The sequence below is a fragment of the Lichenostomus cassidix genome, unplaced genomic scaffold, assembly GCF_008360975.1.
Source record: "Lichenostomus cassidix isolate B80296 unplaced genomic scaffold, HeHo_3.0 HiC_scaffold_529, whole genome shotgun sequence".
In the NCBI taxonomy this organism is placed as follows: Eukaryota; Metazoa; Chordata; class Aves; order Passeriformes; family Meliphagidae; genus Lichenostomus; species Lichenostomus cassidix.
Window position 1 is genome coordinate 148,625 of NW_028147264.1, and position 27,051 is coordinate 175,675.

The window sequence follows — 27,051 nt, forward strand, 5'->3', positions numbered from 1 at the left end:
AGTTAATTCAGGAATTGGAATTAATGAAGGAATTTGAATTAAGGAATTGGATTTAATTCTGGAATTGGAATTAATTCGGGAATTGGATTTAATTAAGTAATTGGATTTAATTAAAGAATTGGAATTAATTGGGGAATTTTTCCCGATGGGATTTGGGATGAATCAGGAATGAGAAAATTCCCAACTGAATCCCGAAAATCTCCGGAATTTTTCGGGATTTGCGCCTGGCGGGAAAACCTCCGGAATTTTCCTTTATTTTTTTTTGGGAATGTGCTGAGATTTTGGGAATTCTGGGAAAGAATTCAGGATGGGAATTTCGGGAATTTCCTCCAATCCTGGATTGAAATCCTTTGGAAAATCAGGAAAATCCAGGAAGGAATAAAATCCGGGATAACGGGAAAAAAATTGGGAATTCGGGAGGAATTGCTGGAAATTCCAAGGCATTTCCTGGAGGATCCCAGAATTCCCAAAAGGAAAATTGGGAATTTGAGGAATTCCAGCTGCAGGGAAAGAATTCCAGAGGAATTCCTCCCGGAGGGAATTTGGGATTTTCCGGGAATTCCGTGGAATTCCGGAGGTGGGAATGGGGAAAAGGTTTTTTCTTGGAATTTTGGGATGGGAAACTTTGGGATTTCTGGGAAAACTTTGGGATTTGGGATGGAAAACTTTGGGATTGCCTGGAAAAACTTCAGGATTATTGGGAAAACTTCAGGATTTCTGGGAAAACTCCGGGATTTGGGTTGGAAAACTTTGGGATTTCCTGGAAAACTTCAGGATTATTGGGGAAGCTTTGGGATTTGGGATGGAAAACTTTAGGATTTCTGGGAAAACTCTGGGATTTGGGTTGGAAAACTTTGGGATTTCCTGGGAAAACTCCAGGATTTCCCAGCTTGGATCCCAATTTTCTGAATGATTTTCCGAATGATTTTCCCAATAATTTTCCCTCTTTTCCCAATTTTCCCAATTATTTTCCCGATGATTTTCCTGATGATTTTCCTGATGATTTTCCCAATGGTTTTTCCTGATTATATTCCCAGTGATTTTTCCAGTAATTTTCCTGATGATTTTCCTGATTTTCCCAATGATTTTCCCAATGATTTTCCATATTTTCCTGACAATTTTCCCAATGATTTTCCCAATGATTTTCCCAATTATTTTCCTGAGGATTTTCCCAATGATTTTCCTGATTTTCCCAACACTTTTCCTGATGATTTCCCAACGATTTTCCTGATTTTATTTTCCCAATGATTTTCCCGATAATTTTCCTGCTTTCCCCGACGATTTTCCCAATGATTTTCCTGCTTTTCCTGATAATTTTCCCAATTATTTTCCTGATTATTTTCCCAATAATTTTTCCAGTAATTTTCCCAATAATTTTCCGTCTTGTCCCAACGATTTTCCCAAAGTTTTTCCTGCTTTTCCTGGATTTTATTCCCAGATTTCATTCCCAGATTTCATTCCCAATTTTCATTCCCAGATTTTATTCCCAGTTTCCATTCCCAGATTTCATTCCCAGTTTCCATTCCCAGTTTTCATTCCCAGATTCCATTCCCAGATTCCATTCCCAGTTTCCATTCCCAGATTCCATTCCCAGATTCCATTCCCGGTTTTCATTCCCAGATTTCATTCCCGGATTTCATTCCCAGATTCCATTCCCGGTTTCCATTCCCAGATTTCATTCCCAGTTTCCATTCCCAGATTTCATTCCCAGTTTCCATTCCCAGTTTTCATTCCCAGTTTCCATTCCCTGATTTCATTCCCTGATTGATTTCATTCCCAGTTTCCATTCCCAGTTTTTATTCCCGGTTTTTTTCCCCAGGGGTGTGCGGCTGCTGCGGAGCTCTCCGGCCGCGCTACAAGCGCCTGGTGGATAACATCTTCCCCGAGGATCCCGAGGTGATTCCAGCGCTTTTCCGGGAATTCCGGGAATTCTGGGAATTTTGGGAATTCATTCCCATCCCGGGAATTCCCAGAGATGGGAATTTTCCCGGAGAATTGGGAATTGGGGAGGGAGGGGAAAGGGGGAGGCAATCCTGGGTTTTTTGGGATTTGGGGTTTGGAGAATTTGGGATTTTGGGGTTTGGGGTTTGGGATTTTGGGATTTGGGGTTTGGGAATTTGGGGTTTGGAATTTGGGATTTCAGGTTTGGGATTTTGGGGTTTGGGGTTTGGGATTTTGGGATTGGGAATTTGGGGATTTGGGGATTGGGATTTGGAATTTTGGGGTTTGGGATTTTGGGGTTTGGAATTTGGGATTTGGGATTGGAAATTTGGGATTTGGGGATGAGGAATTTGGGATTTGGGGTTTGCAATTTGGGAGTTTGGGGATTGGGAATTTGGAATTTGGGATTTGGGATTTGGAATTTTGGAATTTGAGGTTTGGGATTTTGGAATTTGGGATTTTGGGGTTTGGAATTTGGGATTTTGGGATTTGGGATTTTGGGACTTGGGAATTTGGAGTTTGGGATTTGGGATTTGGGGTGGATGGGAAGGATGAGGAATTGGATCCAATCCTGCTTTTCCCAGGATTTGGGATTTGGGATCCAAACCTTTTTGGATTTTGAACCCTTTTGGGATTTGGGGTGGATGGGAAGGATGAGGGATTGGGATCCAATCCTTGGGTTTTTTTGGGATTTGGGATTGGGAATTTGGGATTTTGGGATTTGAGGTTTGGGATTTTGGGGTTTGGAATTTGGGATTTGGTTGGATGGGAAGGTGGGGAATTGGGATGCAATCTTTGGGTTTTTTTGGGATTTGGGATTGGGAATTTGGGATTTGGTTGGATGGCAAGGATGAGAAATTGGATCCAATCTTGCTTTTTTTGGGATTTGGGATCCAAAATTTTCCCAGGATTTGGGATTTGGGCTCCAAACTTTTTTTGATTTTGAACCTTTTTGGGATTTGGGATTGGGAATTTGGGATTTGGGATTGGGAATTTGGGATTTGGGGTTTGGAATTTGGGATTTTGGGATTGGGAATTTGGGATTTGTTGTGGATGGGAAGGTGGGGAATTGGGATCCAATCTTTGGGTTTTTTTGGGATTTGGGATTTGGGATTTGGGATTTGGGTGAACAAGAAGGTGGGGAGTTGGATCTAATCCTGCTTTTTCCGGGCTTTGGGATCCAAATTTTTTTCCTAGGATTTGGGATTTGCGATTGGGAATTCAGGATTCAGGATTGGGAATTCGGGATCTGAAATTTGGGATTTGGAATTTGGGTGGACAGGAAGGTGGGGATTGTGTCCGATCCTTGTTTGCTTTGGGATTTGGAATTTAGAATTTGGGATTTGGGATTTGGGGGGATGGGAAGGTGGGAAATCAGATCCGATCCTTCTTTTTTTGGGGGGATTTGGCATTTGGGATTTGGCTGGGAATAACTGAGGTTTTCCTGGGAATGCACATCCACTTGGATCTCATTCCCATTCCTGTTCCCATTTCCTTTCCCATTCCAACTCCCATTCCCATTCTTCCCACTATTCCCATTCTTCCCATTCTTCCCATTCCCGTTATTCCTATCTCACTCCCATTCCATTCCCATTATTCCCATTATTCCCATTATTCCTATTATTCCCATAATTCCCATTATTCCCATAATTCCCATTATTCCCATTATTCCCATTCCAAATCATACCTGTTCTATTCCCATTCCCATTCCCATTCATTCCCATTATTCCCATTCTATTCCCGTTCCCGTTCCCATCCCTGTTATTCCTGTCATTCCCATTATTCCCATCATTCCCATTATTGCCATTCCTTCCTATTCCCATTCCCATTATTCCTATTATTCCCAACTTTCCCATTCCATTCCCATTCCCATTATTCCTAATATTCCCATTATTCCCATTATTCCCATTATTCCCATTATTCCCATTATTCCCATTATTCCCATTATTCCCATTCTATTTCCATTCCATTTCCATCCCCATCCCATTCCCATTTTCCCCATTCCCATTCCCAATTTCCATTCCTTTTGTGTTCCCATTCCATTCCCATTATTCCCATTATTCCCATTATTCCCAATCCAATTCTCATCCATTCCATGCCCATCCCATTCCCATCTCCATTCTTTTCCCATTCCCATTCCATTCCCATTCCTGTTATTCCAATCCCCATTCTCACTCTATTCCCATTCTATTCTCCTTCCCATTTCCATTCCCATTCCATTCCATTCCCATTCCCATTATTCCCATTATTATTCCCATTATTCCCATTATTCCCAATCCAATTCTCATCCATCCCATTCCCATTCCCATCTCCATTCTTTTCCCATTCCCATTCCATTCCCATTGCTATTATTCACATTCCGTTCCGTTCCCATTATTCCCATTCTATTCCCATTCCCATTCCCTCTTTATTCCCATTCCTTTGCCATTCCCATTATCCTCATTATTCCCATTATTGCAATTATTCCCATTGTATTCCCATTCCCATTATTCCAACCCATTCCTATTCCATTCCCATCCATTCCATTTCCATCCATTCCCATTCCCATTATTCCCATTATTATTCCCATTATTCCCATTATTCCCATTCTTCCCATTATTCCCATTATTCCCATTCCTTTCCTATTCTCATCCTCATTATTCCCATTTTTGCCATCCTTCCCACTCCCATTCCTGTCATTCCTATTATTCCCATTGTTCCCATTATTGCCATGATTCCCATTCCTTTCCTATTCCCATTCCCTTTCCCATCCCAATTCTCCTCCCCATTCCCACTATTTCCATCATTCCCATCATTCCCAATCCCATTCCCATCATTCCCACCATTCCCAATCCCATTCCCAGTCCCATTCCCATCATTCCCAGTCCTATTTACCAGTCCCATTCTTCCCACAAATCCCTTCAATCCCACCAATCCCATTCCCACTGATCCCAATCCCATTCCCATTATTTGCAGTCCCATAATTCCCAAAAATCCCCCCAGTCCCATAAATCCCATTCCCATTATTCCCAATCCCATTCCCATCATTCCCAATCCCATTCCCATTATTTGCAGTCCCATAATTCCCATAATTCCCATAAATCCCATTCCCATTATTCCCAATCCCATTCCCACCGATCCCAACACCATTATTCCCACAAATCCCATTCTTCCCATTCTATTCCTATCCCCATTATTCCCATTATTCCTATTATTCCCATTCCATTCCCACTCCCGTTCCCATTATTCCCATTATTCCCATTATTCCCATTATTCCTGCCATTCCCATCATTCCCATTCCCAATCCCATTCCCACCATTCCCAATCCCATTCCCATTATTCCCATCATCCCCAATCCCATTCCCAATCCCATTCCATTCCCAATCCCATTCCCATCATTCCCAATCCCATTCCATTCCCAATCCCATTCAATTCCCAATCCTATTCCATTCCCAATCCCATTCCCATCATTCCCAATCCCATTCCAATCCCCATTCCCATTCCCATTATTCCCATGAATCCCATTATTCCCATCATTCCCAATCCCATTCCTGTTATTCCCACCATTCCCAATCCCATTCTCACCATTCCCAATCCCATTCCCATTCCCACCATTCCCAATCCCATTCCCATTCCCATTCCCATTCCCATTCCCATTCCCAATCCCATTCCAGGATGGTCTGGTGAAGACCAACATGGAGAAGTTGACCTTCTACGCTCTGTCGGCTCCGGAGAAGTTGGATCGGATCGGAGCGTACCTGTCGGAGAGGATGATCCGCGACGTCAGCCGCCACCGCTACGGGTCGGGGAGACGGGAAAAATCCCGGAAAATCCTGGGGAAATCCGGGAAAATCCCGGGAAAATCCTGGGGAAAAATCACGGAAAATATGGGAATATCTGGGAAAATATGGGGAAAATCCCAGAAAAAACGGGGAAAATCCCACAAAAAATGGGGAAAATCTGGGAAAATCTGGGAAAATATGGGAAAATCCCGTCAAAACCAGGGAAAATCCCAGAAAAATATGGGAAAAATATGGAAAATATGGGAAAATATGGAAAATATGGGAAAATACAGGAAAATATGGGAAAATATGGGAATATATGGGAAAATATGGGAAAATATGGGAAATATGGGAAATATGGGAAAATATGGGAAAATCGCGGAAAATATGGGAATATCTGGGAAAAATACAGGAAAAATCCAGGAAAATCCCAGAAAAAAAGGGAAAATATGGAAAATCCGGGAAAATCTGGGAAAATCTGGGAAAAATATGGGAAAATATGGGAAAATCCCAGAAAAAAATGGGGAAAATATGGGAAAATATGGGAAAAAATCATGGAAAATATGGGAAAAATCAGGGAAAATCAGGGAAAATCAGGGAAAATATCCCTTCCATTTCCAATTCCCAGTTCTCCATTCCCCATTCCCAAATCCATTCCAAATTCCCTTCCCAATTCTATTCCCAATTCCCTTTCATTCCCAATTCCCCATACCCTTCTCATTTGTCATTTCCCAATTCCCAATTCCCTTTCAATTCCCAATTCCCAGTTCCCAATTCCCAGTTCCCAATTCTCCATTCCCATTTCCCAATTCCCTTTCCTTCACTTCCCAATTCCCATTTTGCATTTCCCAATTCCCAATTCTCAATCCCCTTCCATTCCCAATCCCCTTCTCTCCCCTTTCCCAATTCCCAATTCCCAATTCCCAATTCCCTTCTTTCCCCTTTCCCAATTCCTCTCCATTCCCAATTTAATTTCCCATTTCCTTTCCATTCCCAATTCCATTCCCAATTCTCCATTCCCATTTCTCACTTCCCAATTCCCAATTCCGTTCCATTCCCAATTTACAATTCCCAATTCCCTTCCGTTCCCAGTTCCTAATTCTCCATTCCCAGTTCCCCTCCCATTTCCCAGTTCCCAAATCCATTCCCAATTCCCAAATCCCTTCCCTTGCCAATTACATTCCCAATGCCATTCCCAGTTCCCAATTCCCAATTCCCTTCCATTTCCAATCCCCAATTCCCAATTCCATTCCCAATTCCCACTTCCATTCCCAATTCCTACTTCCATTCCCAACTCCCTATTTCCTTCCCTAAATCCCTTCCCAATTCCTATTCCCAATTCCAAATTGCCTTCAACTCCCCATTCCCAATTCCCAGTTCCCTTCTATTCCCAATTTTCAATTCCCAATTCCCAATTCCCAATTCTATTCCCAATTCCATTCCCAATTTTCAATTCCCAATTCCCAATTCCCAATTCCCAATTCCCAATTCCCAATTCCCAATTCCCAATTCCATTCCCAATTCCCAATTCCCAATTCCCATTTCCTTTCCATTCCCAATTCCCATTTCCCATTTCCCATTTCCCAATCCCCAACCCCACACCCCCCGTCTCTCTCTGCAGTTCCTCTCCCACCGTTCCCGTCATTCCCATCATTCCCGTCATTCCCAGAATTCCCAGAATTCCCGTTTTTCCCCCAATTCCAGCTCTGTCTGCATGGCTCTGGAGGCTCTGGAGCAGCTGCTGAAGTTGTGTCACTGCCAGAGCATCAACCTCTTCGTCTGCCCAATTCCCAGTGCTTTTCCATCCCCAATTCCCAACTCCATTCCCAATTCCCAATGTCTTTCCTTCCCTTCCTTCCCAATTCTCAATTCCTAATGCTCAACTCCTTTCCATTCCCAATTCCATTCCCAATTCCCAATTTCCAGTTCCCAATTCCCTCCTCTAAATCCCTTCCATTCCCAATTCCCTTCCATTCCCAATTCCATTCCCATTTCCCAATTCCCATTTCCCAATTCCCTTCTATTCCCAATTTCCAATTCCCTTCCCAATTCCCAACTCCCTTTGATTCCCAATTCCAAATTCCCTTCCATTCCTGATTCCCAATTCCCAGTTCCCTTCCATTCCCAATTCCCAGTTCCATTCCCAACTCCCATTTCCTTCCCAATTCCCAGTTCCCAATTCCCAGTTCCCAATTCTCCATTCCAAATTTCCAATTCCCTTTCCTTCACTTCCCAATTCCATTCCCAATTCCCATTTTGCATTTCCCAATTCCCAATTCTCAATCCCCTTCCATTCCCAATCCCCTTCTCTCCCCTTTCCCAATTCCCAATTCCCAATTCCCTTCTTTCCCCTTTCCCAATTCCTCTCCATTCCCAATTTAATTTCCCATTTCCTTTCCATTCCCAATTCCATTCCCAATTCTCCATTCCCATTTCTCACTTCCCAATTCCCAATTCCGTTCCATTCCCAATTTACAATTCCCAATTCCCTTCCGTTCCCAGTTCCTAATTCTCCATTCCCAGTTCCCCTCCCATTTCCCAGTTCCCAAATCCATTCCCAATTCCCAAATCCCTTCCCTTGCCAATTACATTCCCAATGCCATTCCCAGTTCCCAATTCCCAATTCCCTTCCATTTCCAATCCCCAATTCCCAATTCCATTCCCAATTCCCACTTCCATTCCCAATTCCTACTTCCATTCCCAACTCCCTATTTCCTTCCCTAAATCCCTTCCCAATTCCTATTCCCAATTCCAAATTGCCTTCAACTCCCCATTCCCAATTCCCAGTTTCCTTCTATTCCCAATTTTCAATTCCCAATTCCCAGTTCCCAATTCCATTCCCAATTCCCAGTTCCCAATTCCATTCCCAATTCCCAATTCCATTCCCAATTCCCAGTTCCCAATTCCTTCCCAATTCCCAATTCCATTCCCAATTCTCAATTCCCTTCCATTCCCAATTCCCATTTCCCAATTCCTTTCTATTCCCAGTTCCCAATTCCCTTCCATTCCCAATTCCATTCCCAATTCCCAATTCCCATTTCCCATTTCCCAATTCCCAATTCATTCCATTCTCAATTCCATTCCCAATTCCCAATTCCATTCCCAATTCCCAATTCCCAATTCCCAATTCCCAATTAATTCCCAATTCCATTCCCAATTCCCAATTCCCAATTCCCAATTCCCAATTAATTCCCAATTCCATTCCCAATTCCCAATTCCCAATTCCCAATTAATTCCCAATTCCATTCCCAATTCCCAACTCCCAATTCCCATTTCCCATTTCCCAATTCCTTTCTATTCCCAATTCCCAATTCCCTTCCCTTCCCTTCCCTTCCCAATTCCCTATTCCCAATTCCATTCGCAATTCCATTCCCAATTCCCATTTCCCAATTCCCAATTCCCAATTAATTCCATTCCCAATTCCCAATTCCATTCCCAATTCCCAATTCCATTCCCAATTCCCAATTCCATTCCCAATTCCCAATTCCCATTTCCCATTTCCCAATTCCCAATTCATTCCATTCTCAATTCCATTCCCAATTCCCAATTCCATTCCCAATTTTCAATTCCCAATTCCCAATTCTATTCCCAATTCCATTCCCAATTCTATTCCCAATTTTCAATTCCCAATTCCCAATTCCATTCCCAATTCTAATTCCAATTCCCAGTTCCAATTCCAATTCCATTCCCAATTGCCAATTCCATTCCCAATTGCCAATTCCATTCCCAATTCCCAATTCCCAATTCCCAATTCCCAATTCCCATTTCCCAATTCCTTTCTATTCCCAGTTCCCAATTCCCTTCCATTCCCAATTCCCAATTTCCAATTCCATTCCCAATTCCCAATTCCATTCCCAATTCCCAATTCCCATTTCCCATTTCCCAATTCCCAATTCATTCCATTCCCAATTCCATTCCCAATTCCATTCCCAATTCCCAATTCCATTCCCAATTCCCAATTCCCAATTCCCAATTCCCAATTCCCATTTCCCATTTCCCATTTCCCAATTCCCAATTCCCAATTAATTCCATTCCCAATTCCATTCCCAATTTTCAATTCCCAATTCCCAATTCCATTCCCATTCCCAATTCCCAATTCCCAATTCCCATTTCCTTTCCATTCCCAATTCCCATTTCCCAATCCCCAATCCCCAACCCCACACCCCCCGTCTCTCTCTGCAGTTCCTCTCCCACCGTTCCCGTCATTCCCACAATTCTTACAATTCCCGGAATTCCCAGAATTCCCGTTTTTCCCCCAACTCCAGCTACGTGTGCATCGCGATGGAGGCTCTGGACCAGCTGCTGATGGCGTGTCACTGCCAGAGCATCAACCTCTTCGTCGAGAGCTTCCTGAAGATGGTGGGGAAGCTGCTGGAGTCCGAAAAACCCAACCTGCAGATCCTGGGAACCAACTCGGTGAGAAATGGTGGGAATTCTGGGAATTCTGTGGGAATTCTGGGGCTGGAAAAGGTGGGGATTTTTGGGAAAAGTGGGAGAAAACAGGTGGAAAAACTTGGGATTTTCTGTGGGAAAACTGCTGGAGGAGTTGGAGAAACCCAACCTGCAGATCCTGGGAACCAACTCGGTGAGAAATGGTGGGAATTCTGTGGGAATTCTGTGGGAATTCCATAGGAAAACGGGCTGGAAAAGGTGGGGATTTTTGGGAAAAGAGGGAGAAAACAGGTGGGAAAAGTTGGGATTTTCTGTGGGGAAACTGCTGGAGGAGTTGGAAAAACCCAACCTGCAGATCCTGGGAACCAACTTGGTGAGACAGGATGGGAATTCCGGGAATTTTGTGGGAATTCTGTGGGAATTCCATGGGAATTCTGAGGGAAAACGGGGCTGGGAAAGGTGGGGATTTTTGGGAAAAGTGGGAGAAAACGGCTGGAAAAATCGGTGGGATTTTTGGGAAAAGTGGCAAAATCCCAACTGAAAACAGGGAAAACAGCTGGAAACATCTGTAGGATTTTCTGGGAAAGTGGGAGAATTCCAAGAAAATGTGAGGATTTTTGGGAAAAGTGGGAGAAAACAGGTGGAAAAAGTTGGGATTTTCTGTGGGGAAGCTGCTGGAGGAGTTGGAAAAACCCAACCTGCAGATCCTGGGAACCAACTCGGTGAGAAATGATGGGAATTCTCGGAATTCTGTGGGAATTCCATGGGAAATAGGGTTGGAAAAGGTCGGGATTTTTGGGAAAAGTGGTGAAATCCCAAGGGAAAACAGCTGGGAAAAGTCGGGATTTTCACGGGAAAATCCTGGGAAAAATCCCAGAAAAATCCCAGGAAAATCCCGGGAAAATCTTTGGAAAATCCCCGAAAAATCCCAGAAAAATCCTGGGAAAAATCCGGGAAAAAAGAGCAGAAAAAATCCCAGAAAAATAATGGGAAAATCCTGGGAAAAATCCCAGAAGAAATTTTTTAAAAATCCCCCAAAAATCCCGGGAGAAATCCCAAAAAAATTACGCAGAAATTCCACCCAAAATTTTGGGATTTTGGGAATTTTGCTGCAGCTTTTCCAGCTGGTTTCCCTTGGGATTTTGCCACTATTTGGTGGATTTGTGGAAAAAGTGGCAGAATTCCAAGGGAAAAGATGGGAAAGGTGAGGATTTTTGGGAATAATGGCAAAATCCCATGGGACAACAGCTGGAAAAACCTGCGGGATTTTGTGGAAAACTGGAAGAATTCCAGGGGAAGAATGTGGAAAAGGTTGGGATTTTTGGGAAAAGTGAGAGAAAACAACCAGAAAAGCTGAGGAATTTCAGGAAAGGTGGGAGAATTCCAAGGGAAAAAAGATGGAAAAGCTGGAATTTCCTGGGAAAGTGGCAAAATCCCAAGGGAAATAGCTAGAAAAATCTGAGGGGTTTTGTGGGAAAAGTGGGAGAATTCCAAGAGGATTTTCTGGGAATGTGGGGGAATTCGGAGGGAAAATGGGTGGGAAAGGTGAGGATTTTCCTGGGATTTTTTTTGGGGTTTCTTTGGGATTTTTCTGGGATTTTCCTGCGATTTTTCCCACTGTTTGTCCTGGGATTTTTCTGAGATTTTTCCCACATTTTTTCTGGGATTTTTCCTGGGATTTTCCTGGGATTTTTTCCAGGATTTTCCCCATGATTTTCCCTCGATTTTTCCTGGAATTTTGGTGGGATTTTTCCTGGCATTTTTTCCAGGATTTTTCTGGGATTTTCCTGGGATTTTCCCAGGTTTTTACCACGATTTTTCCTGGGATTTTTCTGGGATTTTCCTGGAATTTTTCCCGCTATTTTCCCTGGGATTTTCCTGGGATTTTTCCAGTATTTTCCTGGGATTTTCCCAGGATTTTTCCCGTGATTTTTCTGGGATTTTCCCAGGATTTCCCTGCACTTTTCCCCAGGATTTTTCTTGGATTTTCCTGGGATTTTTCTGGGATTTTCCTGAGATTTTCCTGGAATTTTTCTGGGATTTTCCTGTGATTTTCCCACAATTCTTTCCTGGGATTTTTCCAGGATTTCCCCAGGATTTTTCCCAGGATATTCTGGGATTTTCCTGGGATTTCCCTGGGATTTTCCTGGGATTTTTCCCGGGACTTTTCCCATGATTTTTCCAGGATTTTTCCCAGGATTTTCCTGTAACTTTCCCATGATTTTCCTGGGATTTTTATGTGATTTTCATGGGATTTTTCCATGATCTTTCCCAGGATTTCCCCGTGATTTTCCTGCGATTTTCCCACAATTTTCCTGTGATTCTTCCCAGGATTTTCCCGGTATTTTTCCGAGGATTTCCCCACGATTTTCCTGGTATTTTTCTGAGATTTTCCCATGATTTTTCCCACAATTTTCCCCGCGATTTTCCTGTGATTTTTCTAGGATTTTTCCCGCAATTTTCCTGTGATTTTTCTGAGATTTTTCCCACGATTTTCCCAGGATTTTTCTGGGATTTTTTGCCATGATTTTTCTGGGATTTTCCCCAGGATTTCCCCGCAATTTTTCCTGGGATTTTTCTTGGATTTTTCTTGGATTTTTCCCTTGATTTTTCCTGGGATTCTCCTGGGATTTTTCTGGGATTTTTCGCATTTTTTCCCAGAATTTCCCCGGTATTTTTCCCAGGATTTTCCCATGATTTCCCTGCAATTTTCCCATGATTTTTCCCAGAATTTCCCGCTATTTTCCCGGGATTTTTCCTGCAATTTCCCCACAATTTTCCTGCTATTTTTCCCAGGATTTCCCGTGGATTTCCCCGTGATTTCAGCCCTCCATTCCCGTTGTTTTTTCTCCCGCAGTTTGTGAAGTTTGCCAACATCGAGGAGGACACTCCATCCTACCATCGCAGCTACGACTTCTTCGTGTCGCGCTTCAGCGAGATGTGTCACTCCGGCCACGAGGATCCTGATATACGGAAAAAGTGAGATGGGAATTCCAGGGAAATCCTGGGAAAATCGCAGGAAAATTCTGGGAAAATTCCGGGAAAATCCCGGGAATAACGGCTGGGAATGGGATTTAGGGATTTAGGATTTAGGGATTCAGATGTGTCACTCCGGCCACGAGGATCCTGATATACGGAAAAAGTGAGATGGGAAAACTGGGAAAAATCCTGGGAAAATTCCAGGAAAAAATCCTGGGAAAATCCGGAAAAAATTCAGAAAAAATCCGGAAAAAATCCGGAAAAAATCCCAGAAATAATGGCTTTGGGAATGGGGTTTGGGATGGGGTTTGGGAATGGGATTTGGGGATTTAGGGGTTCAGATGTGTCACTCCGGGCATGAGGATCCCGACATCCAGAAAAAATGAGGAATTCCAGGGAAAAATCCTGGGACAATCCCAGGGAAAAATTCAGAAAAAATCTGGAAAAAATCCTGGGAAAATCCGGAAAAAAATCCAGAAAAAATCCGGAAAAAATCCTGGAAAAATCCCAGAAATAATTGCTGGGAATGGGGTTTGGGAATGGGGTTTGGAATGGGATTTGGGAATGGGGTTTGGGATTTTGGGATTTAGGGATTTATGGAATTGTGTCACTCTGGCCATGAGGACCCTGACATCCGGAAAAAGTGAGATGGGAAAACTGGGAAAAATCCCAGAAAAAATTGGGAATGGGGTTTGGGAATGGGGTTTGGGGAAAGGATTCTGATACCTGCAAAAACTGAGGAATTCCTGGGAAAAATCCCAGAAAAAAGCAGAAAAAACCAGCCAGGAATGGGGCTGGAAATGGGATTTAGGGAAAGGTTTCCTGATATCTGCAGAAAGTGAGAAATTCCTGGAAAATTCCAGGAAAAATATGGGAATAATGGCTGGGAATGGGGATTGGGAATGGGATTTGGGGAAAGGATTCCTGATATCCACAGAAAGTGAGGAATTCCTGGAAAAATCCCAGAAAAATTCCAGGGAAAAATGGCCAGGAATGGGATTTGGAATGGGGATTTGAATGGGATTTAGGGATTTAGGGAATTATGTCACTCCAGGCACGAGGACCCCGGAAAAAGTGAGATGGGAATTCATGGAAAATCTTGGAAAAATCCTGGGAAAATCCCGGGAAAAAAACCCTGGAAAATCCAGAAAAAAACCAGAAAAAATCCGGAAAAAATCCCAGAAATAATGGCTTTGGGAATGCGGTTTGGGAATGGGAATTAGAAAAAGTTTAGGAATTTTCCTTTTCATGGAATTCCCGGTTTTTTCCATGGAATTCAGGGCTTTTCATGGAATTCAGGGCTTTTCACAGAAATTTCCTTTTCATGGAATTCAGGCTTTTCCAGGGAATTTTCCTTTTCTTGAAATTTTGGGGTTTTTTCCACTGAATTCTGGGTTTTTCATGGAATTCTGGGTTTTTCCACGGAATTTTCCTTTTCCTGGAATTCTGGGTTTTTCGAGGAATTCAGGGCTTTTCATGGAAATTTCCTTTTCATGGAATTTTCCTTCTTACGGAATTTTGGGATTTCCATGGAATTTTGCTTTTCATGGAATTCAGGATTTTTAATGGAATTTTCCTTCTTACAGAATTTTGGGATTTCCATGGAATTTTGCTTTTCATGGAATTCAGGATTTTTAATGGAATTTTCTGTTTCATGGAATTCGTTGTTTTCCATGGAATTTTCCTTCTCATGGAATTCAGGATTTTTCTTGGAATTCTGGGTTCTTCATTTTCCTTTTTCATGGAATTCTGGGTTTTTCCATTGAATTTCCCTTTCCACCGACTTTGGGTTTTTTCACACAATTCTGGATTTTTTAATGGAATTCTGTGTTTTTCATGGAATTTTCCTTCTCGTGGAATTCAGGCTTTTCCACAGAATTTTCCTCTTCATGGAATTCGGGATTTTTGGTGGAATTCAAGCTTTTCCACGGAATTTTCACAAAATTTTGGTTTTTTCACGGAATTTTCCTTCCCTTGAAATTCTGGGTTTTTCGTGGAATTCAGGGTTTTTCACAGAATTCCAGGTTTTCCATGGAATTTTCCCCTTCATCGAATTCGGGGGTTTTTCATAGAATTCAAGGGGCTGCTGACAAATCCCCAGAATTCCCAGAATTCCCATTTTTTCCCGATTTTTTTCCCCCAGGATCCGGATATCTGGGATCAAGGGGTTGTGGTGGGTGATGACAAATTCCTGGAAAATCAGGGTTTTCCACGAAATTTTCCTTTTTGTGGAATTCGGGCTTTTTCACTGAATTCCGGGTTTTTCACGGAATTTGGTGTTTTTCTTGGAATTCCGGGTTTTTCACGGAATTCTCCTTTTTCATGGAATTCAGGATTTTTCATGGAATTTTCCTTCTCACGGAATTTTGGGTTTTTCATGGAATTTTCCTCTTCATGGAATTCTGGGTTTTTCCATTGAATTTTCCTTTCCATCCACTTTGGGTTTTTTCACGGAATTCTGGGTTTTTCCATGGAATTTCCCTTCCCACATCATTCTGGGTTTATCCCAAGCTGGTCATTCCGAGCTGAAATTCCCAGAATTCCCAGAATTCCCATTATTTTTCCCCAGGATCCGGATGTCGGGGATTGTGATGAATTCCCAGAATTCCCATTTTTTCCCATTTTTCCCCAGGATCCGGATGTCGGGGATCAGGGGCCTGCAGGGCGTGGTGATGACAAATTCCCATTTTTCCCAATTTTTTTTCCCATTTTTCCCCAGGATCCGGATGTCGGGGATCCGCGGGCTGCAGGGCGTGGTGATGACAAATCCCCAGAATTCCCCAAATTCCCAATTTTTATTCCCAAAGGATCCGGATGTCGGGGATCCGCGGGCTGCAGGGCGTGGTGATGACAAATCCCCAGAATTCCCCAAATTCCCATTTTTCCCCAGGATCCGGATGTCGGGGATCCGCGGCCTGCAGGGCGTGGTGATGACAAATCCCCAGAATTCCCAAAATTCCCAATTTTCCCATAGGATCCGGATGTCGGGGATCCGCGGCCTGCAGGGCGTGGTGCGCAAGACGGTGAACGACGAGCTGCAGGCCAACATTTGGGATCCTCAGCACATGGACAAGATCGTTCCCTCGCTGCTCTTCAACCTCCAGCACGGCCACGACCCCGACAGGTGGGAAAAACGGGAATTTCGGGAATTTTGGGAATGTTGGGGATGAAGGGAATTCAAATTGGGAATGCTGGGGATGAAGGGAATTCAAACTGGGAATGCTGGGGATGAAGGGAATTCCAACTGGGAATGCTGGGGATGAAGGGAATTCCAACTGGGATTTGCCTTCCTCAGTATGGGATTGGGAATGGATGGGAATGAGGTGGGAAATTTGGGAATGGCGAGGTGGGAATGGGGTTGGGAAAATTGGGAATTCGGATGGGTGATCCCAAAAAATTCCAGCCGTTCCAATCCCCATTTCTCCTGGAATTCCCATTTTTCCTCCAATTCCCAATTTCCCCTCCAATTCCCATTTTTCCAATTTCCCCTCCCATTTCCATTTCCCCTCCAATCCCCATTTTCCCATTTTCCCTCCAATTCCCATTTTTCCCTCCAATCCCCATTTCCCCTGGAATTCCCATTTTTCCTCCAATTCCCAATTTCCCCTCCAATTCCCATTTCCTCTCCAATTCCCATTTTCCTGTTTTTCCTCCAATTCCCAATTTCCTCTCCAATCCCCATTTCCCCTCCAATTCCCATTTTCCCATTTTTCCTCCAATCCCCATTTCCCCTGGAATTCCCATTTTCCCGTTTTTCCTCCAATTCCCATTTCCTCTCCAATCCCCATTTGCCCTGGAATTCCCATTTTTCCTCCAATTCCCAATTTCCCCTCCAATTCCCATTTTTCCAATTCCCATTTTCCCATTCTCCCTCCAATTCCCATTTTCCCATTTTTCCTCCAATTCCCATTTCCTCTCCAATTCCCATTTTCCTGTTTTTCCTCCAATTCCCATTTCCTCTCCAATCCCCATTTCCCCTGGAATTCCCATTTTTCCTCCAATTCCCATTTCCTCTCCAATTCCCGTTTCCCCTCCAATCCCCATTTTCCCAATTTCCCCTCCAATCCCCATTTCCCCTGGAATTCCCATTTTTTCTGCAATCCCAATTTCCCCTCCAATCCCCAATTTCCTCTCCAATCCCCATTTTCCCTCCAATTCCCAATTTACTCTCTCCAAGCCTCATTTCCCCTGGAATTCCCATTTTCCCATTTTCCTTCCAATTCCCATTTTCCCTCCAATTCCTATTTTTCCTCCAATTCCCAATTTCCCCTCCAATCCCCATTTCCCCTGGAATTCCCGTTTTTTCTCCAATCCCAATTTCCCCTCCAATCCCCATTTTCCCAATTTCCCCTCCAATCCCCATTTCCCCTGGAATTCCCATTTTCCCTCCAATTCCCATTTTCCCCTCCAATCCCCAATTTCCTCTCCAATCCCTACTTTTCCCTCCACTTCCCATTTCCCCTGGAATCCCAATTTCCCCTCCAATTCCCATTTCCCCATTTTTCCTCCAATTCCCATTTCCTCTCCAATCCCCATTTTCCCATTTTTCCTCCAATTCCCATTTTCCCTCCAATTCCCATTTTCCTCTCCAATCCCCATTTCCCCTGTAATTCCCATTTTCCCTTCCTATTCCGATTTTCCCATTTTTCCTCCAATTCCCATTTCCCCTCCAATCCCCAATTTCCTCTCCAATCCCCATTTTCCCTCCAATTCCCAATTTACTCTCTCCAAGCCTCATTTCCCCTGGAATTCCCATTTCCCCTGGATTTCCCATTTTCCCATTTTCCTTCCAATTCCCATTTTCCTCTCCAATCCCCATTTCCCCTGGAATTCCCATTTTTCCTCCAATTCCCAATTTCCCCTCCAATTCCCATTTTCCCTCCAATTCCCATTTTCCCATTTTTCCTCCAATTCCCATTTCCTCTCCAATTCCCATTTTCCCGTTTTTCCTCCAATCCCCATTTCCTCTCCAATTCCCATTTTCCCGTTTTTCCTCCAATTCCCATTTCCTCTCCAATCTCCATTTCCCCTGGAATTCCCATTTTTTCCTCCAATCCCCATGTCCCCTGGAATTGCCATTTTCCCTCCAATTCCCAATTTTCCCTCCAATTCCCATTTTTCCTCCCATTCCCATTTTCTCATTTTTTCTCCAATTCCCATTTTCCCCCTGGAATTCCCATTTCCCCTGGAATTCTCATTTCCTCTGCAATTCCCAATTTCCCCTCCAATCCCCAATTTCCTCTCCAATCCCTATTTTTCCCTCCAATCCCCATTTTCCCAGAATTCATTCCCGTTTTTCCCCAGCCGCTCTCCGTCGCCGCTGCCGGAGAAGGAGCAGGAGAATCCTCGGGAATTAGCCGAGCGCTGCCTGCGGGAACTGCTGGGAAGAGCAGCTTATGGCAACATCAAAAACGCCATCAAACCCGTCCTCATGTGAGTCCAGAATTCCCAAAAAAAAACCGGGAATTTCCCGCTTTTCCGGGGAGATCCCGGCTGGGAAAATCCGGGTTTGTGTCCTGGAGAAATCCGGAAAATCCTGGGGTGGTCCTGGTGGGAGTTGGGAGGTTTGTTCCCTGGTTTTCCTGGAATTTTGGATTTTCCTGTGATTCTCTGTTTTTCCTGGAATTCCGTGTTTTCCCTCGAATTCCCTGTTTTTCCTGGAATTCTGTATTTTCCTGTGATTCCCTGATTTCCCTCAAATTCCATGTTTTCCTTCAAATTCCCTGTTTTCCCTCAAATTCTGTATTTTTCTGTAATTCCCTGTTTTTCCTGGAATTCTGTATTTTCCTGTGATTCCCTGATTTCCCTCAAATTCCATGTTTTCCCTCAAATTCCATATTTTTCCTTCAAATTCCGTTTTCCCTCGAATTCCGTATTTTCCTGTAATTCCCTGTTTCCCCTCAAATTCCATATTTTCCCTCAAATTCTATGTTTTTCTGTGATTCCCTGATTTCCCTCAAATTCCATATTTTCCTGTAATTCCCTGTTTCCCCTCAAATTCCATCTTTTCCTGTAATTCCCCCTTTTCCCTCGAATTCCCTGTTTTCCTATTAATTCCCTGATTTCCCTCAAATTCCATCTTTTCCTGTAATTCCCTGATTTCCCTCGAATTCCGTATTTTCCTTCAAATTCCCTGTTTTCCCTCAAATTCTGTCTTTTCCTGTAATTCCCTGATTTCCCTCAAATTCCATATTTTTCCTTCAAATTCCCTGTTTTCCCTCAAATTCCTTATTTTCCTGTAATTCCCTGTTTCCCCTTAAATTCCATATTTTCCCTCAAATTCTATATTTTCCTGTAATTCCCTGATTTCCCTCGAATTCCATCTTTTCCCTCAAATTCCATGTTTTCCCTCGAATTCCCTGTTTCTCCTGGAATTCCGTATTTTCCTGTAATTCCCTGATTTCCCACAAATTCCATCTTTTCCCTCAAATTCTGTATTTTCCTGTAATTCCCTCTTTTCCCTCGAATTCCATATTTTCCCTCAAATTCCATGTTTTCCTGTAATTCCCTGTTTTCCCTTGAATTCCATATTTTCCTTCAAATTCCCTGTTTCTCCTGGAGTTCTGTATTTTCCTGTAATTCCCTGTTTCCCCTCAAATTCCATATTTTCCCTCAAATTCTATGTTATCCTGTGATTCCCTGATTTCCCCCAAATTCCATATTTTCCCCCAAATTCCATATTTCCCCTCAAATTCCCTCTTTTCCCTTGAATTCCCTGTTTTCCTATTAATTCCATGTTTTCCCTCGAATTCCATATTTTCCCTGGAATTCTGTATTTTCCTGTAATTCCCTCTTTCCCCTCAAATTCCATATTTTTCCGCAAATTCCCTGATTTCCCTCGAATTCCATATTTTCCCTCAAATTCCCTGTTTTTCCTGGAATTCTATCTTTTCCTGTGATTCCCTGATTTCCCTCGAATTCCATGTTTTCCCTCGAATTCCATGTTTTCCCTCGAATTCCCTGTTTCTCCTGGAATTCTGTATTTTCCTGTAATTCCCTGATTTCCCTCGAATTCTATCTTTTCCCTCAAATTCTGTATTTTCCTGTAATTCCCTGTTTTCCCTCAAATTCCTTATTTTCCCTCAAATTCCACTTTTCCTGTAATTCCCTGATTTCCCTTGAATTCCCTGTTTTCCCATTAATTCCGTTTTTTCCCTCGAATTCTGTCTTTTCCTGTAATTACCTGTTTTCCCTGAAATTCCATATTTTCCCTCAAATTCCCTGTTTTTCCTCAAATTCCATCTTTTCCTGTAATTCCCTGTTTTCCCTTGAATTCCTTATTTTCCCTCAAATTCCCTGTTTTCCCTCGAATTCCATATTTTCCTGTAATTCCCTGATTTCCCTCAAATTCTATATTTTCTATCTAATTCCATTTTTCCTTTAATTTCATTTTCGCCTTGAGTTCCTTCTTTCCTTCTAATTCCTTGTTTTTCATCTAATTCCGTATTTTGTCTCTAATTCCATGTTTTTCTCTCTAATTCCATAGTTTCTCTTGAATTCCATGTTTTCCCTCAAATTCCATTTTTTCCTGTAATTTCCTGTTTTTCCTAAAATTCCCTGGTTTGCCTCTAATTCCATTTTCCCTTTAATTCCATTTTTCCCTCTAATTCCATCTTTCCCATCAAATTTCATATTTTCTCTCAAATTCCGTATTTTCTCTCCAATTCCATATTTTCCTTTGAATTCCCTGGTTTCCCTTGAATTCCATAATTTCTCTCAAATTCCATATTTTCTCTCAAGTTCCATATTTTCTCTAATTCCATATTTCTCTTCAAATTCCCTGTTTTCCCTTGAATTCCATCTTTCCTTATCATTCCCTGTTTTCCCGCTAATTCCATATTTTCTCTCTAATTCCATATTTTCTCTCCAATTCCATATTTTCCCTCAAATTCCCCATTTGCCCACTAATTCCCTGTTTTCCTGCTAATTCCATATTTTCCCTCCAATTCAGTCTTTCCCTTGAATTCCCTGTTTTCCCTCTAATTCCATATTTTTTAACCGGAATTCCCTGTTTTCTTTTGAATTCCCTGTTTTCTCTCCAATTCCCTGGTTTCCTGCTTTTCCTGCTAATTCCATATTTTTCCTCTAATCCCATTTTTTCCCTGGAATTCCCTGTTTTCCAACTAATTCTGTTTTCCTGCTAATTCCCTGTTTTCCCTGGAATTCCCCCCTTTTCCCTGGAATTCCCATTTCTCCTGGAATTCCCATTTCCTGTTGAATTTCCCTTTCTCCTGGAATTTTCCCCTTTTCCCTGGAATTCCCCTTTCTCCTGGAATTTTCCCGTTTTTCCTGTTGAATTCCCCATTTCCTGTTGAATTCCCCATTTTCCCTGGAATTCCCCTTTCTCCTGGAATTCCTATTTCTCCCGGAATTCCCCATTTCCTGTTGAATTCCCCGTTTTCCCTGGAATTTTCATATTCCCCCTGGAATTCCCGTTTCTCCCGGAATTTTCCCGTTTCCTGTTGATTTCCCCATTTTCCCTGGAATTTTCCCATTCCTCCTGGAATTCCCATTTCTCCCGGAATTCCCGTTCCTCCCGGCATTCCCGTTTTCCCGCAGCCACCTGGACAACCATTCCCTGTGGGAGCCGAAGGTTTTCGCCCGCGGATGTTTCCGGATCATCATGTATTCCATCCAGGTGGGAATTCCAGGGATCAGTGATCCCAAAAAAAAATCGGGAATGTCGGGGAGGGAGGAGCAGGGCGGGATTCCCGTTTCCCTGGAATTTCCCTGGAATTTTCCTGGAATTTCCCTGGAATTTTCCCATTTCCCGAGTTGTTTATCCCATTTTTTCCATCCTGGGAATTCCTGGATTTGGGAAAATCCTGTTGTTTCCCGAAGATCTCAATTGTTGTTTGGGTTTTTTTGGGAATTCCTGGCAGGAATTCAGACTTTTTTCCTGGGAATCGCAGGGATTCCTAAGAAATCCCTGAAATCCCAGAAATCCCAAGAAATTCCAAGAAATAGCAAGGATTCCTAATAAATCCCATAAATCCCTGAAATCCCAAGAAATCCCAGAAATCCCTAAAATCCAAGAAATCCCAAGAAACGCCAAAAAATTCCCAAGAAATCTCAAGAAATTCCAAGGATTCCCAAGAATTCCAAGGATTCCCAAGAAATCCTGGAAATCCCAGAAACCCCAGAATTCCCAAGAAATCCCAGAAATCCCAAGAAACCAAAGAAACCCCTGAAATCCCAAGAAATCCCAGAAATTCCTAAGAAATCCCAGAAATCCCAAGAAATCCAGGAAATCCCAAAAATCCCAGAAATCCCAAGAAATCCAGGAAATCCCAAAAATCCCAGAATTCCCAAGAAATCCCTGAAATCCAAGAAATCCCAAAAAATCCCAAGAACCCCCCAAAATCCCTAAAATCCCAGAAATCCCAAGAAACTCAAGAAATCCCAGAAATTCCAAAAAAAATCCCAAGAATTGATTGGGATTGACTCTGGGAAACCCCAAAAATCCCAGAATTCCCAAGAAATCCCAGAATTCAAAAAAAATCCCCAAAATCCCAAGAAACCCCAAAAATCGCAAAAGTAAAAAAAAATCCCAGAATTCCCAAGAAATCCCTGAAATCCCTGAAATCCAGGAAATCCCAAAAAATCCCAAGAAACCCCAAAAACCCCAAAACCCCCAAAACCCCAGAAATCCAAGAAATCTCAAGAAATCCCAAGAAACTCCAAAAATCCCAGAAATCCAAGAATTCCCAAGAAATCCAAGTAATCCCCGAAATCACCAAGAAATCCCTGAAATCCCCAAAGTCCAGGAAATCCCAAAAAAATCCCTGAAATCCCTAAAAACCCCAAAAACCCCAAAAAACCCCAAAACCCCCAGCAATCCCCACCATCCCAACACCTCATCCCCACCATTTCCTACCCAAACTTCCCCAAAATTCCAGGGAATTTCCCACCCACTTTTCCCGGGAAAATCCCAGAATTCGCGGGATAATTCCCAGAAATCCCAGAATTCCCGGGAAAATTCCCAGAATTCCCAAGAAACCCCAAAAATCTCAAAAATCCCTGAAATCCCAGAAAACTCAGAATTCCCAAGAAATCTGTGAAATCCCAGAAATCCAAGAAATCCCAGAAAACCCCAAAAATCCCAGAAATCCCAAAAATTCCCAAGAAATCCCAGAAATCCCAGAAAATCCTAAGAAATGCCAAAAATCCCAGAAATCCCTGAAATCCCAGAATTCCCAAGAAACCCCAAAAATCCCAGAATTCCCAAGAAATCCCAAAAACACCCCAAAATCCCAGAATTCCCAAGAAATCCCTGAAACCCAAAAATCCCAGAAATCCCTGAAAATCCCAAGAAATCCCTAAAATCCCAGAAATCCCAAGAAACTCAAGAAATCCCAGAAATTCCCCAAAAAATCCCAAGAAACCCCAAAAATCCCAGGAACCCCAGAATTCCCAAGAAGCCCGAAAAATTCCAGAATTCCCAAGAAATCCCTGAAATCCAAGAAATCCCAAAAAATCATAAGAAACCCCCAAGATTCCTGAAATCCAAGAAATCCCAAGAAATCCCAGAATTTCCAAGAAATCCCCAAAATCCCAGAAATCCCAAGAAACCCAAGCAATCCCAGAATTCCCAAGAAATCCCTGAAACCCAAAAAATCCCAAAGGAAATCCCAGAATTCGCAAAACCCCTCCGGTTTTCCCTCCCCAAATTCCCAGAAATCCCAAGAAATCCCAAGAAATTTCAAGGATTCCCAACAAATCCCAAAAATCCCCGAAATCCCAAAAATCCCAAAAAACCCCAAAACCCTCAGAAATTCCCACCCCAAACTTCCCACCAAATTCCAGGGAATTTCCCACCCATTTTTCCCGGGAAAACCCCAGAATTCCCGGGAAAATTCCCAGGAAAATTCCCGGGAAAATTCCCAGAATTCCCAAAATTCCCGTTTTTTTCCCAGCCGCAGCATTCCCACCTGGTGATCCAGCAGCTCCTGGGTCACCTGGACGCCAACAGCCGCAGCGCCGCGCCGATCCGCGCCGGGATCGTCGAGGTGCTCTCGGAAGCCGCCGGGATCGCCGCCTCCGGATCCGTCGGTCAGCCGGGAATCCCGGGATTGACGGCGAGAATTCGGGATTTGGGGATTTGGGGATTTGGGGATTGGGGATTTGGGATTTGGGGATTAGGGATTTGGGGATTTTGGGGATTTGGGGATTTGGGGATTTGGGGATTTGGGATTTGGGGATTTGGGATTTTGGGATTTGGGGATTTGGGGAATGCCGAAGGGAATTTGGGGATTTGGGAATTATGGGATTTGGGGGTTTGAGGATTTGGGAATGATGATGGGAATTTGGGATTTGGGGATTCGGAGATTTGGGAATGGCGATGGGAATTTGGGGATTTGGGATTTGGGATTTGGGGATTTGGGGGTTTTGGGGATTTGGGATTTGGGGATTTGGGATTTGGGGTTTGGGGATTTGGGATTTGGGGTTTGGGGATTTGGGGAATTTGGGGTTTGGAGATTTGGGAATGATGACGGGAATTTGGGATTTGGGGATTCGGAGATTTGGGAATGGCGATGGGGATTTGCGGATTTGGGATTTGGGGATTTGGGGATTTGGGATTTGGGGTTTGGGGATTTGGGGATTTGGGGTTGGGATGGGGATGGGATTGGGTTGGGGTTGGGATTTTGGTTTGGGGTTTGGGGATTTGGGTTGGGGATTTGGGGTTTGGAGATTTGGGAATGGCGATGTGGGGTTTGGGGATTTGGGGTTTTGGGGATTTGGGATTTGGGGTTTGGGGTTGGGGATTTGGGGTTTTGGGGATTGGATTGATTTGGGGATTTGGGGTTTTGGGGTTTGGGGATTTGGGGATTTGGGGTTTTTGGGGTTTTTGGGGTTTGGGGATTTGGGATGGGAAAAGTATCCAGTTGGGTTTTTTCCTGGGATTTGGGGTTTGGGGATTTGGGATTTGGGGATTTGGGATTTGGGGATTTGGGGTTTGGGGATTTGGGGTTTGGGGATTTGGGGTTTTGGGATTTGGGGATTTGGGGATTTGGGGATTTGGGGATTTGGGATTTGGGGATTTGGGGATTTGGGGATTTGGGGATTTGGGGTTTGGGGATTTGGGGTTTGGGGATTTGGGGATTTGGGATTTGGATTTCGGGATTTGGGATGGGAAAATTATCTGCTTGCTTTTTCCAAAAATGGATGGATTTGGGATTTGGATTGATTTGGGGATTTGGGGTTTGGGATTTGGGGATTTGGGATTTGGGGATTTGGGATTTGGGGATTTGGGGATTTGGGGTTGGGTTTGGGGTTGGGGATTTGGGGTGGGGGTTTGGGGATTTGGGATTTGGGGTTTGGGGATTTGGGATTTGGGGGTTTGGGTGGGATTTTGGTTTGGGATTTGGGGATTTGGGGATTTGGGGATTTGGGGTTTGGGGATTTGGGGATTTGGGATTTGGGGATTTGGGGATTTGGGGATTTGAGGATTTGGGGATTTGGGGATTTGGAGATTTGGGAATGATGACGGGAATTTGGGGTTTGGGGATTCGGAGATTTGGGAATGGCGATGGGAATTTGGGGATTTGGGGATTTGGGGATTTGGGATTTGGGGATTTTGGGGATTTGGGGATTTGGGGTTTGGAGATTTGGGGATTTGGGGATTTGGGGATTTGGGGAATGGTGACGGGAATTTGGGATTTGGGGATTCTGGGAAGGGCGACGGGAATGCTGATGGGAATTTGGAAATTCTGGGAATTTGGGGATTTGGGGATTCTGGGAGTTCTGGGAATGACGGTGGAAATCCGGGAATTTGGGGATTTTGGGATTTGAGGATTTGGGGATTTGGGGATTCAGGAATTCGGGAATGGCGACGGGAATTCGGGGATTTGGGGATTTGGGAATGCCAACGGGAATTTGGGATTTGGGGATTCGGAGATCTGGGAATGGTGATGGGAATTTGGGGATTTGGGAATTCTGGGAATTCTGGGAATGACGGTGGGAATTTGGGATTTGGGGATTTGGGAATGATGACGGGAATTTGGGGATTTGGGGATTTGGGGATTTGGGGATTTGGGGATTTGGGGAATGGCAACAGGAATTCGGGGATTTGGGGATTTGGGAATGATGACGGGAGTCTGAGATTCGGTGATTTGAGGATTTTAGAATTCTGGGAATTCTGGGAATCAGGAATTCTGACAGGAATTGGGGATTTGGGAATTCTGGGAATCAGGAATTCGGGGATTTGGGAATTACGGGAATGGTGACAGGAATGGGGAATTTGGGAATTCTGGGAATGCCAACGGGAATTTGGGAATTCAGGAGCATGGAGGGGATTGGGGAAATCAGGGATTGACTCTGGGAATTTGGGAATTATGGTAATTCTGGGAATTCTGGGAATTCTGGGAATCAGGAATTCCAACGGGAATCAGAAATATGGGAATTTGGGAATTCTGGGAATGGTGACAGGAATTTGGGAATTCTGGGAATGCCAACAGGAATTCAGGAATTTGGGAGTTCTGGGAATGATTATGAGAATTTGGGAATTCTGGGAATTCTGGGAATTATAATGGAAATTTGGGAATTCTGGGAATGGCAATGGGAATTTGGGAATTCTGGGAATGGTGACGGAAATTTGGGAATTCTGACAGGAATTGGGGATTTGGGGATTCGGGAATTTGGGAATTATGGGAATGGCAACGGGAATCAGGAATTTGGGAATTCTGGGAATGGTGACGGGAATCAGGCATTTAGGAATTCTGGGAATGACAACGGGAATTCGGGGACTTGGGAATTCCAGGAATGACACTGGGAATCGGGAATTTGGGAATTCTGGGAATGGTGACAGGAATTTGGGAATTCAGGAAATCTGGAAATGATGACAGGAATCTGGAGTTCAGGAATTTGGGAATGCCGACGGGAATTTGGGGATTTTTGGAATGGTGACAGGAACTTGGGAATTTGGGAATTCTGGGAATGCCGATGGGAATTTGGGAATTCTGGAGCATGGAGGGGATTG

At 43.5% G+C, this 27,051-nt stretch overlaps 1 protein-coding gene across 1 annotated transcript in view; it reads left to right on the plus strand.

Moving 5' to 3' along the window:
- Positions 1 to 27,051, plus strand: part of LOC146423942 (protein EFR3 homolog B-like) — a gene marked incomplete at its 3' end in the record, with an annotated part of 61,669 nt that overhangs the window by 23,838 nt on the left and 10,780 nt on the right. Inside the window, exons 2-9 of the mRNA XM_085044195.1 lie at positions 1,820 to 1,896; positions 5,595 to 5,722; positions 9,968 to 10,118; positions 12,952 to 13,073; positions 16,048 to 16,197; positions 18,378 to 18,506; positions 21,633 to 21,711; positions 23,990 to 24,125. Coding sequence (XP_084900321.1) covers positions 1,820 to 1,896; positions 5,595 to 5,722; positions 9,968 to 10,118; positions 12,952 to 13,073; positions 16,048 to 16,197; positions 18,378 to 18,506; positions 21,633 to 21,711; positions 23,990 to 24,125 — 972 coding nt within the window. The remainder of the gene's footprint in view (positions 1 to 1,819; positions 1,897 to 5,594; positions 5,723 to 9,967; positions 10,119 to 12,951; positions 13,074 to 16,047; positions 16,198 to 18,377; positions 18,507 to 21,632; positions 21,712 to 23,989; positions 24,126 to 27,051) is intronic.